Source organism: Elaeis guineensis, chromosome 4 (assembly GCF_000442705.2).
Source record: "Elaeis guineensis isolate ETL-2024a chromosome 4, EG11, whole genome shotgun sequence".
NCBI lineage: Eukaryota > Viridiplantae > Streptophyta > Magnoliopsida > Arecales > Arecaceae > Elaeis > Elaeis guineensis.
Genome location: NC_025996.2, coordinates 137,158,902 through 137,177,486, shown reverse-complemented (window position 1 = coordinate 137,177,486; position 18,585 = coordinate 137,158,902). Strand labels below are relative to the sequence as shown.

At 35.5% G+C, this 18,585-nt stretch overlaps 1 protein-coding gene across 2 annotated transcripts; it reads right to left on the bottom strand.

Moving 5' to 3' along the window:
- Window positions 1-167: 167 nt before the first annotated feature.
- On the bottom strand, window positions 168-11,771 carry LOC105042542 (WEB family protein At5g55860). Of its 2 annotated transcripts, XM_073256868.1 has the most exons (4): window positions 11,516-11,761; window positions 8,229-8,379; window positions 3,228-3,423; window positions 168-2,080 (listed from the first exon to the last, which is right to left on the bottom strand). In XM_073256868.1, the coding sequence occupies exons 3-4, from the start codon at window positions 3,396-3,398 to the stop codon at window positions 302-304; spliced, it is 1,950 nt and encodes a 649-aa protein (XP_073112969.1). In that variant the 5' UTR covers window positions 3,399-3,423; window positions 8,229-8,379; window positions 11,516-11,761; the 3' UTR covers window positions 168-301. The 2 variants fall into 2 exon arrangements, with proteins under 2 accessions (XP_073112969.1, XP_010918107.1); XM_010919805.4 differs by lacking the exon at window positions 8,229-8,379 and having other exon boundaries at window positions 11,516-11,771.
- Between the last annotated feature and the right edge of the window lie 6,814 nt (window positions 11,772-18,585).

The following is an 18,585-nucleotide window of genomic DNA, read 5'->3' as shown; positions in this document are numbered from 1 at the left end:
ACACTGCTGATGAAACCATACACACTTTTCCAACCAGCTGCATCAATTTTCAGAGATCATATAGTTTTTTGTTTTTGGTAGAACAAGGAGCAACAGCTTCATTAATGGTAACCCATTAACAAGAGTACTACAGCTCCTAACAGCTGGACGCATGGCTGAAGCAAAAATAGCTACAACATCGCAAAATCTCAATTCAGAAGGCAAAGTAAAACAGCTATCTACAAAGAAAGCCCCTGCACAAGTTCTTACTTCCAAGGTCAAAATTACACATTGGTAAATGATACAGCAGCAAAGAGTGACATCATACAGGTTTCTTGCCTGGGAGATAGGACGGGGAGCCACCATCAACCTGGTTCCTTTTCTTGTGGAATATGCCGCTTAAGTTGGGTAGCAACGTCTTCCTCGACACCGCCCCTCTATTAGCCTTTTGATTCCCTTCAGCTGTCTCCACTAGGTTCGCATTTGGAGCCTTAGGTTTCGGTGGTGATGCTTCTGCAGACATTTGTGTCTCAGCCAGTATACGAGAAGCAGCCTCAGCAGCCCTCTTCTGTTCCCTCTCCCGCCACCTCCGCAGCTCTCCTTCCACTGCTTTCTTTGCTGCCTCAGCCATCCCTGCCCTCCTCAGTGCGTCTTCAGTTGCTAGCTCAATGTCCTCCATCTCCTTCCGAGCTGCCTCTAATCTCTTAATCGCCTCATTCTCACTAGCCCTCACAGCTTCCACCTGGGCCATGGCAGCAGCAACCTTCATCTCAGTCAACTTCTCAGACTCCTCCACCTTCCTGCTTAAAGACTCGAACTCCTCTTTTGAGATTGTGATCTTAGCTCCGCACTCTGAAGTTGAGGCTCGAGCAGCATTCGCTTTCTCTGATAATTCCTTTATCTGGTCAAGGGCTCTTGCCTCTGCCGCTTTTGCTTCTTCTGCATCCTTTAAGGCAACCTGCAGCTTCTTCTCTGCTTCAGCTAAGGCTATTTGGGATGCTTCAGCTTCATTTCTTAGCTCTTCAGCAGTTCTCCTCATTGCTTCTGCTTCCTGTATTGCACTCTCAGATTCAGCAGATAGCTGCTGAAGGGCTGACATCAGGTCATCAGATGCTGAGGTTGCTTTCAATTCTGCAGCTACAGCTGCCTCAAGCTCACTTTTGCATTTCTGAAGCTTGATGTGAAGGTTCCCAACAACAGACTCAGTCTCTGCATCCTTCTCTTTGAGCTCATCATGCTCTTTCTTCACTGCATCCAACTCCAGCTTCAGGGATTCCACCAAGGTCTTAAGGGAACTTTCTTCTTCAGCAATTTTTTGCAACACCTCCTTTGCACCATCAAGCTCTGTCCTTACAGTCATCAGAGACTCTAAATCTGAAGCACGGGCATCTTCCATTTCCTTCTGGATGGCTCCAATCTCAGCAGTTGTCTCTGCCAGCTTCACCTCAAGCTTCTTATGAAGTTCAGGATCAAACTCCTTTTTTAGGGAAGACAATTTCTTTTCAGCATCGTTTAGTGCTTGTTTGTAAGACTGTCGCGCAGCATCTTTCTCAGAATGTATCTTCCATTCCTCCTGCTGGGCTTGCTCTGTAGCAAGCTTAACATGCATGAGTGACTCCTGTGCATCTGCAATCTCCTTGGAGAGTTGAGCAGCCTTCTCTGTGTTGACATCAAAAAACTGCTTGGCCTCCACTTCCTGATGGTGGGCTCTGAGTTTGGCTTCCATGGATGACTCAAAATCCTTCTTGATCCTTCTAAGTTCCTGCTTTGCTGCATCAAGCTCTGTGATGGCAACTGCATACTGTTCCCTTGCACTGTCCAATTCCTGTTTCCAGGCACTGTCCTTTCCAGTACTGTCCCCAGAACTCTCATCTTCAAGTTCTTTCGTTTGACTCTTAGCAGCTTCCGTTGCTTTTAGTGCCAACTCCTTGGACTCATTTATGGTATTGAGTTTGTGGGTTAGTTCCTCGACAGTTTTTTTAGCCCCCTCTAACTCAGCTAGTGCTTGGACCCTAGTTGTCTCAGCATTTTTTAGTTGTTCCTTATACTTGTTTAGCTCCTTTTGGGCCAGGTGTAGTTGCGTCTCCTTTGCCAATGCTCTCTATTACAAGAGAAATAAGTAAATAGATAAATAAAATAAAAGTTTGGACGATGATTTTATGCAATGAGTAATCTAAGTACGTATAATGGATGTGCAGGTGTTTGGATCAATGAAATAAATTCAGGAGTAAAAAACCCATACCATTCAGCTAACTTGAGGATCTTAAACTATGCAAAACAACTCGTAAAGCATTCAGTGATATATAAATACAGGGCTTAAATTTCAAGCAAATAGAAACAAAAATTCCCCCGCTGGCTCTAAGAAATATTATATTCTGAAAATTTTTAATAATTTATCATGGATGTGTTTGTTTCTCTGTAGATGAAGGTCCAAACTGCATTTCATCCAGAAGTTTGCAGTTCCAGGTGTTTGTTTCAGCATTAAGTGACTCCATGATGTGAAGTCCAGTTTCTCAGTTAAGCAAAAATGCCCAGCTTGAGTTCAGCCTGGGAAGAACTTGAGTTTTGTCCAGTGAACCAGGCATTTAATATTACTTCAGGGCCATGCTGCTAACACTTCCTACCCAAGTGGGCCATTTCAGCTAATATCTAAAAGATATAAATAAAAGTGAATAATAACTTTAATACCCACAAGACTTTCATGTCCTTTTGCACCAACTTCCTCCAAGCAAACAGCAGAATCAAGTTCTGAGAAGTCAAACACTTGAAAACTTATGTAGAAATAAACACACCTTACTGGAATTTTTTTGTAGAGTGCTATGTGATTTTTGGAAAGCCAAGGTAGTTCAACAAAACAGTTGATAGACACATTATTTTCATGATGGCACCCCAATTGCCACAGTAAAGGAAGTTATACTTTGCAGCTCTTCCTCCAGTCATAAGATAGAAACAGCTAAAGCACAATGCAACTGAAGTCAAAAGGCCTCATTATGTCCTGTTGTAGCTTGGGTATATAATCCACAGTGGTTTGTTTTTGCAAGTTGTAGAAGTGCTCTCTTATCACTCGAGAACTACTGCTACATCTTTCTTTTCTTTTCTAAAGATTCATCAGAAAGCTACATTCTATTATTTAAAAGTCAGAAGTTATCTGGCTTTCAGGACTGCTCAATAATAACAATTTGACAGCTGCAATATGCATACACTTGGATCTATGTCACTTTCTCAAGAAAGGCAAATTGTAGAGATACCTCTGCTGAGGAAGGCTTTGGCTTTCTCACAGTTGCTCTATCAGCTGAAAATGCTCCCTCACCAAACAAGCTGACAGCAGCTTTGACAGATTCAAAAGGCGCCCTTGTGTCTATCTCTCCCACCTCTGCTTTGGGTGAATCAGTAACATTTTGACGAGCTTTCACTCCCATGTTTCCCTTCTTATGCTATGCCAGCCTGCAAAAAAATTGAATCAGAGGAAATGGAATTTCTGAGCTGATGCAACTCAAGGAAATGATAAGTGATTTAAAATCCATCACCAAAAAATAAAATTAAAAAAAAAAAAACAAAGCTAGAATGCTCCAAACCTAATAGACGAGTACACTACAGAAATAAGTAACTAAAGCACTTCCTGATATATGTAGTCATTAAACAAAAATTTTTATGACAAAATATTATATACAGCAGCAGTGCACAACATTTTTTTCCATGGATAATTATTACAGGTTAATGACTAAGATTTTCAATCCATGTAGAACCATAAACTAGCAGTACCTGTGACAAATTAGCATCTCAAGCAAACAATGGTGTATTCACATTGTAGCCCAAACTAAGTCAACTATCATTTAGGTTACAAAAGTTAAAGTAACAACTAATGACACTATATAATGCCTCTAACGCAACAGACTATTTTCAATGGTTAGCAATAGTATTAGATCCATAAAGTTCAGTTTGAAAATGAAAGCATAAAGGTAACAACAATTTTCTTTTAAAAAAAAATTGAGAATATACCTGCTCAAATTTGCCATACCAAGTAAATATGCAACTTAGTGGTTGCTTCTTAGAAAATTAAATTATAAAACCATCCAATATCTCACGATTCAAAACATTGCAACTAATCTTACCAAGCTTTAAAAAACGAGTAATGGAGAGCATACCAGTATTTGAAAAAGTGGAATGGTACTAGGTATTGACAAACAGTGACACATTGTGCACCTATGCCGGTTTTCTGCCAAAACGGTAAGTGCCGCTCGCATGGTCCTGTTATGTTGGTTTTAAAAAAACTATATTCACTATCTTCCACTGTGTTGGAACATTCATGTCCGGATAGACCAATACCATCGTACCATAAATCTCATGTCAAAGTACTTTGAAACAAGTTCTCTTGCATCCCATGCCAAAATGCCTTTCCAAACTTATATTCTATTTAACGTGTCAAACTCAATAAAGATGGGTATCTTGATATCACCATTGGAATATCATACATCTCAGCCATAGGATGTAAAACTCTCAAAGAGCAATAATCAAACCTGACCTCATGACATTAATAACCACACAACATAAGTCACAAGTTCTCCATTCTCCTAGTACAAGCTAAAATAGAAACATAGACCTGAAATGAAACTACAGGCAATCTAGGAAGCATGGATACTTCAAATCAAATGTACTGTTCATATTGTATCCATATTGGATAATGATACTTGTCGGACACATGTCCGATATTTGTGCTAAGCATCCTATTTTCCTTTTTTTTTTTTTATAAAAAGCCAAGTATTTAGGAGATATACTTTGGATACTTTCCTAATACCTTCAAGAATGAGGAAGGTCAATTTTGCATTCTATTGATATTAATATTACAATGTAAAGTGTGATTATTGTCTATGGAACAATCACTACCTGAGCTTGTAAAAGTTAATGTGACCATGCAAAATATGGATTACATTATTTCGATAGCTTGCTATGCTTTGTGAATGCTTTGTTATACATACATATGTATTTGCATGTGTGCTCGTATGCATGTAAGTATAAAATACATACACACATACATATTTACATCCAAACATATAGGTACATAAACACATACGCATGTGTTTATATGTATAAGTTTAATATATAATAATATACAAATATAATATATACTCAACTTAACTCAGCCTTACACTAGTTAGGGTTGACTACATGAATCCTTTTCCTCCATTCTGCTCTATTTAGGACTACACTTTTTGAAAGATGGAGCGATATCAAGCCTTTTTTTACTACTCCATCCCATATGATTTTTGATCTACCTTTACCCCTCTTTCCTTCTCCATGTATCAAATTACTCCTTCATACTTGTGCATCCTTCGACCTATGTTGTACATGTCCTCACCAAGTCATCCTCTCAATTTGGCTTCAATTGGTAGTATCTCCACCTTTTTACAAATGACTGCATTTCTTATTATATTTTTTCTTGTATTAGTATTACATAGATATAACACACACACACACACACACAAAAACAAACATATATATATATATATATATATATATATATATATATATATATATGCAACATACAACATATAATATTTAATACATGTAACATATAAAATACAACGTACATAATATATGTAATACATACACAATATATAATATATATATTATATGTAATATAAAAATATATATTATATGTAATATAAAATACATATTATATAATATCAGATATTATGTATATTATGGATGCTTTTTCATATACACTTAAATGCATTTGTGTATGTTTGTATACACGTAAGTATAAAATACATACATACATATTTACATATATAAATATAGGTATATAGACATAAATGCATGTGCATATGGAAATGATTAATACATATAATAATAGATACAGTATATATGATGTATGATCTATAATATGATACATATAATACATAACATACATATATATTCATTGATGCGTTGTACCCGTATCCTATATGTGTCCTTGCATCATAGGAAGCAACAAATTAAGTATTTTAGATCCTTCTTCTAGCAAACTTATATTTCACTCTTTTTACTTCATTACTTTCTTATTAGCTTTTGAAGATTGAACATCCTAAACTAGTAAATATGGGGAAAAAAAATCTGGCAAAGAACAGATTTCACTAAGTTTAACTAAATGAACCAGTTAATTCTAAAGAACCAGATGAGTCATTATGAACTGTAACTTGAACGATGAAAAAATGTGACTAAAGTAAACAACATCCATAAGCATCAAGCATCCAAAAAGCAATAGCATTTTCTAAGGGCCCTTTTGGTATTGTTATTGTTTTCTGTTTCATTTTTAAAAATATAAGAAGAAAAATGAATTAGACTGAAAATCATTTATGATGAAACCTTTTTAGTTTTTTTTCCAAATTATTCGTAAAATCTTTAGAGCCTTTGGTAGCAAATATTTATTGCTTTCAAAAAGAGTTAATACAAGAGCAAGGAATAGCAGAAGTTTTGTGCAAATGCTATTTTCAATGTCAATCCCCATGTGCTACTTGGCTGATTTGATGAGAATCAGAAATGCAAAAATAACAATGATACCAAACAGGCACTCACTTGACAATGGTCCAATAGGAATGTTCTATTTTAAAAACAATCAAATGTTGCAGTGTCAAGATATCGTATAGTTTGTGATATTACTCATGATGTAAGACAAACAAGTGACACCTCGCATCAAGATATGGACATGAAACAACTGTTCCAGAGCATTAAAGTACTCCTAGAAGAAAGTACATCAAGATATGCAGTGTTCTATTTTAAAAACAATCAAATGTTGCAGTGTCAAGATATCGTATAGTTTGTGATATTACTCATGATGTAAGACAAACAAGTGACACCTCGCATCAAGATATGGACATGAAACAACTGTTCCAGAGCATTAAAGTACTCCTAGAAGAAAGTACATCAAGATATGCCATATCGGCAAGATGAAATTGTCATCAGCTTGAGAAATAACAATTAAAAAACAAGTTAAAAGTATCGATGGAAATCCCAATCAGCAACTTCAGTATCATATCTCCCTGCATTTCAAAAGTAATTTTTTTAGCTATCTACACTTTGAGAATACAGATAAACAAACTTGGACAGATAGAAGTGTAAAATCAGCATATAAACCTGACTCGTGATTTGTGACAATGTCTACCAGAATATATGGCATTACTCAGATAACCCAATAATACGACACAAGAAGCAACTGAAGTTCAAAGTGAGTTGTCACCACCTATAAATTCTTCCATCATGTTATCAAAAGGCTAAGAGGTAAGTTATCTGGACAAGTTTGCAGTGACCAATAACTTGCATCATTTTGCAGATGTAATTACAGCCAAGGGTTGAAGTCCTAGCAGAACAGTTGGCCATCCCGGCCATCCCGACTACTTCCAGTGATATGATGGCACCTGAGATGGGTGCGAGACCCCGAAATGCACATCCATTCGCTGTCCTGATTGTCCCACCTTCATCCCGGCCAGGACACGCACCGATATGACCATCCTAGCTGGGACATGACATGATTCAAGGACAAGGTCGCAGGGAAGGACTTCACTCAATTGCGAGGAGGGAGGAAGCCTCCAATTGATCTCTGAGAGGGGAGAAAGGCTTCAGTTCAGCTACACCTCTTCTTTCTCTCTCTTTTTTTGTTTAATATGACGGCTAAGGTGCTTAGTCACTCGATCATGGGGACAGAGGAGGGAGGGCGGGGTTCAGCCCCACCTCCTCCTTTTCTTTTTTTCCCACTGATGCTCAGGCACTAAACCCCTCAATTGCCAGAGAGAGGGAGGAAGGCTTTGGTTCAGCTACACCTTGTCTTTTTCTTTTTTGTTTGAGATGTTCAGGCAACCTCTCCTCCCTCTCTCCCCCCTTAGTTATTATGGTTCACACCAGGTTCAGCAAGTTCAGGCCATTCCACTCTTTTTTTTATTAATTTCCCCTTCCCTCCCTCTCTCTAGTTATTGTGGTTCTCGCATGGCTTATCAATTTGAGGTCATTCCACTCTATTTTTTATTATTTCCACTCTTGAGACCATTTGGATGGGCCATGGCAGTGATTGAGACTGAGACCATTCATTATGGTCCTAGTCCCACCTTTTCTTTAGGCTATTTGGATGAGTCATGAGCATCATCACTTGGTTGCCTGGCTTTGCGATGATTGAGGCCAATTGATTCAATGGTTGTTCTAGTGAGATTCCTACTGTTGAGGAAAGAAAAAACAAAGTCGAGGATGCATAATTGAGTTTAAATAGAATCAAGTCTCACATGTCTTCTATTGATGCATTATAAGCATCAGCCCACCACCGTTGCAGCCAAAATACAAGAGAGAGAGAGAGGGGGGGGGGTGTGGGAGGGAAGGAGAGTTGCTCCATCTTCCATCTTCCATATCCAAAGGTAGTTATCATAATTTTTTGTTCTGCATGAAATTGCGAATTGTGATATGTTATAGTCTAAATCAAATATTTGTAAAATTTTATTTTTTTAATATATGTTCTATTTTTGTAAGATTATCAAATTTGTAGAAGAATTAGAAAAATATGTTAACTATATAAACGACGGAACAAGTGTAGGCAACTTTATAAAATACACACACACACACACATACAAATTTCAGTAATCATCTAAAAAAATATCATTAATTATGATTAAAAAATTAATGAACATAGAAAATGCAAAAATTAAGGAAAATTAAGATACACCCCCAAGTAATTTAGATGCATGACCTACCAATCAAGATCATTAGTCAAGGCACATTAGCCTATGAATATGTAAGCCCTATGGCATGAACTACCAATGAAGAGAAATCATGTTTTAATGTAGGCTAAGCACCCTTAAAGCGGCCTTTGCAACATCCCAGTCCCCTCGAAGTGATTCATGTTCTTCCCTTTTGTCCTTTTTCATATTTTTATTACTTTTAGATATGACAGGATCATATCAATCGGTATCAAAGCCTTCAATCCTCATGCTGGCAACTTCTTCACAAGATCTCAAGAGTCTAGCGCAAGAGAGTGATGCTTGATATGATTATCTGCTCAATAATTTGGCTGACATACACAATGATATCCAACACCTTAAGGCAAAATATATGCCTCGAGCTTCTGATGCAACAATAGTGTAGACTACAACCATGTACTAAGATTTTATGGGAGAGAAAATGATGCTACACCAAGGCCCATCCCAATCAGTCGAGTGTCAAGCTCGCTTTGAATAACCTGCCAACGGCACTACAGGTTTGACCGAAGACTTCTATGCTAGTTGGTTTGTTAGCAGCCTGAATGAGGAGCTCAAGCATGAAGTTTGTGTCTTCCGCACAAATTCAATGACAGCCACTTCTGGTCTTGCTCATCTACAGGAGCATTTAATGCCCTATGGCACCTTGCAAGGCCAAGTCCTAGTTGGCCAACAATCTCTACGACACTGACTCTTATACTGAAAGTTAAAGGTCTCAAGTTGCGAATGTATAAAAAAATAGGTGACCATGAAGTTTTAGGTTCCATATTTGTTCTTACCTGAGTCAAATTTGTTAAAAGTGGATCCTTTTTGGTATTATAGAGCATCAGTTTCTGTCTGTTTTGGCATATTTAAGCATAGATCTATGTAGAGTGATGAGTTTCATAAAATGTAGGTGATCTTTAATATGTTGCTTTTCTTATTGGTTGACTCCAGTTCTCTTTTTTTCTTCTTCCATATTGCATCTTAGTTTTTCTTGTTCTCTTGAAACCTCAGCATATGTTAGACGTATCTCTGCCAATAAATTTATGTCACAAAAGTGAGATAATGGCTCTGCATGTAACGATTCTTCAAAGCCCCAAAAGCATATTCCACCTCCTTGTACAAAAAAGAATCTTTATAGTTGAACAAATCATTGTTTTTACAAGACTATCATTGGTAAACTCCTCAAGGTAAAATCAAACACCCAGATAACAGCTAAACATTGACTCAACAAGACTTTCTTGGACTATAATATTACATATTATTAGCATAGCCTTCAACTAATAAATTAGAATTAAGACCACATATTCCATATGTTACACGCTCCTATCGATAAAGCATCTGTCCGATGCATCGGAAAGAACTAGTGCATCATGCACCTGATTCTATGTACACAATTATGATAATATTTCAATGTTACCAAGTCCATTACTTTATTGACACATGCAAAACTGCATATAACAGTTAATTCCTGAAAACATAAACCAATGATCCATACCACAGTAATGCAAAAAGTTTCAAAAGGAATAGTTTATCCTAGGTGTCATGACATCATTGAGCATAGAAACCATCATTGTTTTTTTTAAAAAAACTGACTAATAAGTATATCTATGTGTACCATAGTCACAGAGCTCTAAAACATCTGAGTTACATTAAAGACCATCATGAACAAACAAAGATATAAGAAGCAAGGTTTTACATCCCTATGGGACAGGGGCATTCTAGCCATCTTGTCTCGTTCCTATGAGAAAACGGCACCGAGATGGGCTCGGGACTCCAAAACCCATCCACATAAGGAGAGAAGAAGAAAGAGGAAAGCAAGGAAAGATGAAGAAAAGGAAAAATGAAAGGAAAGAAGAAAATAAGAAAAAAGAAAAGAAAGGAGGAGAAAAAGCAAGAAAAAGGAAAGGAAAGAAAGGAAGGTAGAGGAAAAGAAAGAAAGAAAAAAAAAGGAAGAAAGGAAAAAAAAACAAAAAACGAAAGAAAGAACGGAAAGAAGAAGGGGAGAACAATAGAGGATATTCATCAGGGTGCATGACCGGAATTATTATCGGAACGAGACAGGATGGGACAATGGGGCAACCTGTTCCAAGGAGAAACCGGGACATCTGTGTCCCACGGGATTTAAAACCTTGATAACAAGAATAAGATAGTTATAGAATACATGGCAACAATAGCCTAAGCAGTTAATGATTAACAATCAGTTAATCGAAACAAAAATTTGACAGAAAAAATGGAGGATTTTATCAATATCAACAGCAAATATAAGACAAATAATACAAAAAGCATATAAGCAACGAGCAAAGCCAATTTAAAAAAACACAAATAGCTCCAACAATGAAAGAACTACAACTAATAGGCATAGCGAATATTCCATTCGATACACAATTAGCACAAGCAATTAGCATCTAAATTAGACCGAACATTTAACGAATGCCACATACACAGCACAAATGACCCAACTAAAAAAGAATAATTTTTCTAACTTCCTCGAATGATCATCCATCAAAAAAATCAAAAGATTGCATGCATGAGACGCTTCCATGACAAATTAAACATCCACAGATCATTTAAACAGTCACAACCAACAAACTCAGTAGCTTGCATATCTAGCATACTCGCCATGATTTAAAAATCAACAATCACCTATATCCGTTAACATAAACAACCAGCAATTAAATATATATATATAGATACAGAAAAGAGAACACAGAATACGAGATAAAGCGGGCTCTGAGAGGACGACGACCAAGAAAGAAGTAAATTAGGGTTAGGGTTCCGGTCAAGGGGTGAGACTAGACCTGAGAGACAAAAAAATCGAAGGGAAGAAGAGATCAAACCTCGGAGAGACGAGAAAGCGCCGGCGCCGGCAAGAGGAAGAGCTCGAGAAGCGGAAAGGACAGCCTTAGAGGGATCGGAGACGGGATCGAACGATCGTAGACGGGATCGAGCAGCGGTGAGGAGAAAACGAGAGGAGAAGTCGGCGCCGGCGATCGTCGGCGACAGGGGGAAGGACCGAAAGCGATGGCAAAGTGGGGAGAGCGAGAGAGAATGGGGAAAAAGAAAAGGTGGAGGAGAGGTAAACCGTCCGGCTCGGGGAGTGGTGACGGTATTTTTACCCAAACCGGGGAGGAGATTCAAAATTAATCTTGTTTATTAAAAATACTACAATCTTAAATTAGCTTTGGTTTAATTAATGTCAGCGTAAATAATTTTTTGATGATGCACGTGATTGAAAAGGGATGCAGGTGGGTTAGGTTGGATCCAAGTCTGGTTTGAACCAGACATAGCCAAAGTTGGCCATAGGGGTAAGTTTATTTAAATTGGACCCATGCATGGATCAAGTCTAGGTCAAGAGGAGGTAGATGGTCATGATTAAATTTTTAGGAAGGAAAAATGTTTAAGGAACAACAATTCCATTAATCAAGGACACCTGTGGTATCTCTGGTCAATAAGATGGATAGATGTTGATATGTTTTATACCAACAAGATAGTACACTATAACAATAAAATAGTACACCTGTCACATAAGATGCCAAATGTGCTAATTGCTAATGGAGTCAAATAGAAAGGAATTTGAGGACACAGAGCCCACATTGGCATTTACTACATGGTAGCAGTTTTAGACTTATGCTAGGCATATGAACCACCATGTCAGGCTGTATGTGGTAGCTAGAGTGCATTAAAACAAACTAGCCATTGAAAGCCATGTCCATACCATTATGCACCCAGTAATTGATGTAATTCCTACTGCTGTAAGTTATCACATATTTTTTTTTTTTACAGAAAAAAAAGGGAATCCAGATGCATTATTATTATCTAGCTCTAAATTTTCGAAGATGCACTATTGAAGAATTAAATCCAAAACACTCTCTGATTGTGAAGTAGAGAGGTGCCAAACCTTAGTTGATAACTATCATTTATTGTTCTAGCACCTCATCAATGGTGAACCTAGCATGCTGACAACTGCACTCAAAAAGATATGGTCATAGGTTGGATCAAGCTATAAAAAAAGAAAAAGAAAAGAAAAGAAAAGAAAAGAAAAGAAAAACTTAAATCAAGTTGTCAACTAATCATAATTTGTCCAAACTAAGTTTATAAAATCCAACCAAATAATAGAAACCTCAAATTGAAATTAACTATTTTAGATTGCCAAACTTCGGTTTATGTTGTACCATTCCTTGCCACTTCAGGCAAGTGGTAAGAGTTTGATTTTGTAGTTGCACCATTTTTTGCCACCTTAGGCAAGGGGCAGGTTTGACATTGCAAGCATCAACTTTCATTTTGACTCACACTTATACTAAGCTTCAGTTCTATAATAAGCTGCTTAATATGTCCTGGACCCATTCTTTGGACTTGGTTGGTGGGTATAGGGTGGACAGCGAGAAGTAGAGTTTATTAAAAGGAAAAGAAAAATAAAACTTTATTATTTTGGGTAATCTTGAGCTCCATGACCGCTAAAAGTTAGAATTTTTTGGTCCCATTTGAATTCAAGCTAACTCTGCCTAGGTTACATGGAAGTAGACATGCCTAAATGATAATTTTAAAAAAAAAATATATTTACTGATTAATTTTGGTTTGAACAAGCTTCTAGGTGAGAGTTAAGAACTATAAACCTTAGAAATTTCCACGAGAACAATGAAAAAAAATGGGGCAAAACTATTTTAGATTTTAAGCATCAAGTCATGAAAACATCCTAATTGCTTCACAGAGGCTAAAGATTTTGAACTTCATGATAACTTCTCTTATAGTTTTTCTCTTTACTCCAGATTTTGAACAGATGAGCAAAGCTCGAGTCTAGTTGGACGGTCATGAACTTGACATGTTTCAACAACCACCCTATCCTCCCATTGCTTGTGCCTTCTTTATATTTTCCCAGACTGTGTTACCTTAAACATCCAAAACTAATAGTGAGGTAAACAAACCCAAGTTGGTCATGATCAAATTATTTGGGAGAAAAATGCTTAAGAAACAATACTTCTATTAATTGAGAACACTTGTGATCTCTTTCGTCAGCCAACAGAGATAGTTGTTGATTAGTTTTATACCAATAAGATACTACACTAACACCCAACCCACTTGTACTATAATTATCTTGCTCCAATTTTTTTTTTAAAATTATATATCAAAAGTTAGAACCTAAAATCTCAGATTGTTAAGCAAGAGGGTGCGACCACTAGGCCAAGCCTCAATTAATGACCATCGTATATTACCGTAATATCTTATCAACGATCATCCTAACATTATTGATAATTACACTCAAATATAAATATGCTCATAATTAGGTTGGCTGACTAGAAACATCTTGAATTAATCTATAAACTAATTATAATTTAATCAAACCAAGTTTATAAAATCCAGCCCAATAATGAGAAATCTTATCTATTTTGAATTTCCAAACTTTTGTTTAGATTGTGCCACCCATACCCCTTTAGGCAAGGCGCCGGTTCGATTTTGCAAGATAGAAAATGGGGAGTAGTTTATTTCATTCTAATTAAAAAAATTAAAAAATATAACTACTTCAGATAGTCTTGGGCTTGAAGGACAGTACAAATTAGTAGTTGCTAGACATATTTGGATTCAAGCTAATTTCACATGCATAGGTAATCTTTTTTTTTAAAAAAAAATAAAATATGCTAGGTTAAGTTAGGCTTGTGCAAAATGCAAGGTGACAATTAAGAGCAATAAAAACTAAAAATTTCCATATAATAATAAAATAAGGGGCAAAACTATTTTAGACTTGAAGCATCAAGTTATAAAAACATAGTAATGATGTACAAGGGCTAGAACAACATTTTAGGTCACATGATCATTTTACATATGATTTTTCTCTCTCTTGACTATTTATGCCCTTTTCATGTTTTCCAAGGCCACTTTGCCTCAAACATTCAAAACTAGCAAGAGGACACAAAGCTATCACCACCATTACAAAGCTAAATGTCTTAAGGATTTTCGAATAAACATCCATGCAATGAAGTCAAACAACCCAAACCAATACCCACTCTGCCAAGAAAACCAAATGATTGGAATAATTTAAGGCCTCTAAAGTGGGGTACAACCAAATTGAGCTGCTCAAGAGTAGCTTGGGCTCAATTCGTTGTTGGCTCATTTGAGCTTGGCTCAACTAGGAAACGATCCAAGCTTATAAACCATGTTTTAGAGCTTATCTCATAAACGAGGCAAGCTTGAACAATGGTCTTGGCCAAATATAGTAAAGATTCTTAGCTTTGCTACACTAAAGTCGTCTCAAAGCTTACTTGAGCCGTGTTCCACATAACTTGCTTTCAAGCCAAGCTCGAGAAAGTTGTTTATAAATCGAGCTAAGCCCAAGCAGCTTAGTCCTTGGTTTGGCTATGCTCATTTGCATTAGTAGTTGGAAGAATTTTATAAATGCTTCAATTGCATAGCCTTCTATGACAACACCTAATATCTACAATTTAGAGAGCTAGAAGCGATTTATAATGTGTTAGATATACAAAACTTTAAAGTTTTTGTGGAACGGTGATACAGGAGGATAATCAAACTTAATATGGACCCTTTTAGCTACTATCAGAAGGATTGAATAAAGTTTAAGAGTGTGATTTGCTACATTGAAAAGCCAAATCATATATTAAATTTTTAGACTCTAGTTTGGCCATAAAAGGCCAAATTGAGATGATTTTTTTTAATTGGATAATTTTTCAAGCTCTATGATATAGCACATTCCTCTAAAAGATATCATACTGCATGTAATTAATATCAAATTTCATCATTTGGACCTCAAAAGAGGTCAGTCAAATCAAATCTTTCTTTTTAGAAAATATTTTGATTGATTATACCTCTCAATCTAGGAAGAATTAGATGGATCATTTGCAGGCAAAATCAATATAGAAATTGACATCTACCTCTTGTGAGATTTTTATTTTTTTGTATTTATTTTTATTAATCTTATTTATTTCAGAAAAGCTGTGCCGTTTGAACTAGAAGAGGAATTCAAACCAAATTGCTATCTAGTAGTATGAATAGAGGTTATATATCTCAGTTTGTTATGGATCAACTAAAAAAAGGGCCTTGACTATTTTAGCCAAATTTTCTTAAAAGATTCGAGGTGAATAGGTTGAGGGAATTATATCTTTCTCCCTGATCAGATCAAACAATGACATTTCATGAGGTAGAAGTGTACTATTGATATGGTGCTAGTGGATTGGATTAGGTCTAAGACCAATTTGAACTAGACCAAACCCAAATTGGCTTCAAGTCTATCATTTGGGCCGATGTTCAGCCAATTACTTAGAGTCCAATTGGTTTTGATTTCATATCAAGTCTAAGTTTAGGTTGGATCCAAATTGAAAAGATCTTGTAGATCAAGTTAGGTTCCTTTTGGGTTTGATTGATCCACTTGAAGCTCAGGTTCTAATGTAAAACCTATGCTTGATATAAACGTCAAGTTTGGATCAATTTGATTGACCTACACCCAATAACAATGATGTTATTGTGTGTTGAAATACCATCAGGCATGTTTTAGAAGGATTTTTTATGATGTATAATTTTGACCTTACCAATCAAAGTGTCAAGAGCATAGCCATGATTAAATTACTAATTATGAGAAAAAAGTGTAGAACAAATGATCGTCTACTAATCAGTTGGGATGGAGAATTTTATTGTCATCTTTTATCACTCCTACCAATTAAGAGGAAGTAGTATTTCATTGATGGATGCTCAAACATCATGATAACAAAATATTACGCTGCACATGTTGCAGGAAATATCAAATGCACTAAATAATCTATATAGCAATAACAATTTGGTGTACAGAGTTGTTAGGTACCTTTACTATTCAATAAAGAAAAACAAACTCTTCTTGCAGTTGGTTTATTTTAGGTTTAGTTGTACAAGATTGATGACTAGGTTTAGCATAAATGAATTGAATTAAACTCTTTCTAGAAAATATTGATTGTTTTGAAACTTTGTTAATGTTCAACATAAATATGTTCTAAAGTTATTTGAAGAAAAAATATGTTCCAAACTTAATACTAAAAAAGGTTACACAAAATATAGCTCTACAACTTCATATATAAATCAAGATAATATGTGTCAAGCCTTGAATCGAGTATGCGATAGACGCCGCATGCTTGTAAGGCAGACCCTACAAGCATGCAAGACTACAGATCTGCCCTACAAGCATGCAAGACTACAGATCAAAACATAAAAATTTAAAAATAATAATAATAACAATTCTTTAATCCTTAAAAATCAATTTAATAAAAACTAATTAAATCATTTCCATAGTAAATATTTTTATGTAGCATAAATCATAGGGTTGGCAATTGGGTTGATTACGGGTCGAGTTAACGTAGGTCAGGTCAAAAAATTGTCAATCCAAATCTGACTTATTTATTAAATAGTTCAAAAATTCAAAACTGAACCTAATCTATTTATTAAATAGGTTACCTAATTCGACCCATTTAACCAATTCATTAAACATATCAAATTAGATTAAACAAGTTAAACGGGTTAAACATGTTAAACAGGTTGGGTTAAATAGGTCAGAAATAGATTAAGTAGATTTTAAATAAGTTAAACAAATCTTAAACATATTAAACAGATTGGATTAAATGGGTCAAAAATATATTTAGCAGGTTTTAAATAGGTTAAATAAGTCATAAATAAGTTTAATGGGTTATCTGACTCAACCCGATCTGAATATTAAATGGGTTAAACTGATCATATATCTAAAATTCAAATTTGATCTAAATATTAAACAGATTAAATGGGTCGATCTATTTATGATCCAAATTTATTTAATCTAAAGCCAAACTTGTTTATGACAGGTCGAATACGGATCGGATTGATAGGTCGGGTCATATTTTGCCAATCCTAATAAATTATAATATATATATATCCAAACTAAATTGTATTAAGCTAAACTAAACTGAGTTAGAAATCTGAATAACACAAATAGCTCTAATTGATCTAGCACACTTTCCTAAGTCTTAAGTAATCATGATTCATGATCTGAAAAAAAAATATATATGAGCTACACTAGCTTAGTAAGCAATATAACACATCAAAATGGAGTCTAAGCATGCTGAGTAAATAAATCAATAAATATTGATTGAAAAAAGCAAATCTCAAATAATATATATTTTTTTAAAAATAATTATTTTTATATACTGATACCGAACTTAATATCAATCAATGGCCACATAACCCAGTGGCATGGATTTGATAATAGAAACACGTTGTACAAAATGTTAAATAACAAATATCACTATTCAAATAACCGGTGGTTCGATGTCGAAATTAGTTTTTTAGATCACAAGTCGACAGATCCAACGTATAATCTTCATTGATGGAGCCACATCATAGCCATACTGAGAACATAGTTGACAGATCCTAATCAAGTTTTCTAAATCCATTTCTTAAAGTAGATCACATGTTCAAAATAAATTATTTTCAATAATAAAATAACACATGATCGACCTATTTATTAAATTGAAAATAGAGAGTATAAATCAAATTAAATAACTACTTATAATTTTTCAAAGATCATTCGAAAGCACTTCGAAAGCACACTTAAAGTGTTAGGTTACTTACTTTGTCATGCCTCAAAATCCGACTTCAAACGACAAGCCAATTCAAAACCATTAAAATTTTATTAATTAGTCAATTTTTTAGAAGCCCTTCGATAAGAAATCCTAAAGAACCCAAAGGATCAAGAGAGTGAAAAAACCTAGCTAGGGAACGACTAGGATGGCTTCATCTAATTAGGATCACTTAAAATATAATGATGTAATAGAGAGTAACAAGAGATTAACAAAGATCAGATCTCATGATGCTCAACAAAGACTTGGATGATATGGCCATGTTGTCTGACTGATAGAGAGGTTTAAAATTTCTTATTAGAATTAACTTAAATTCAAAATTAATA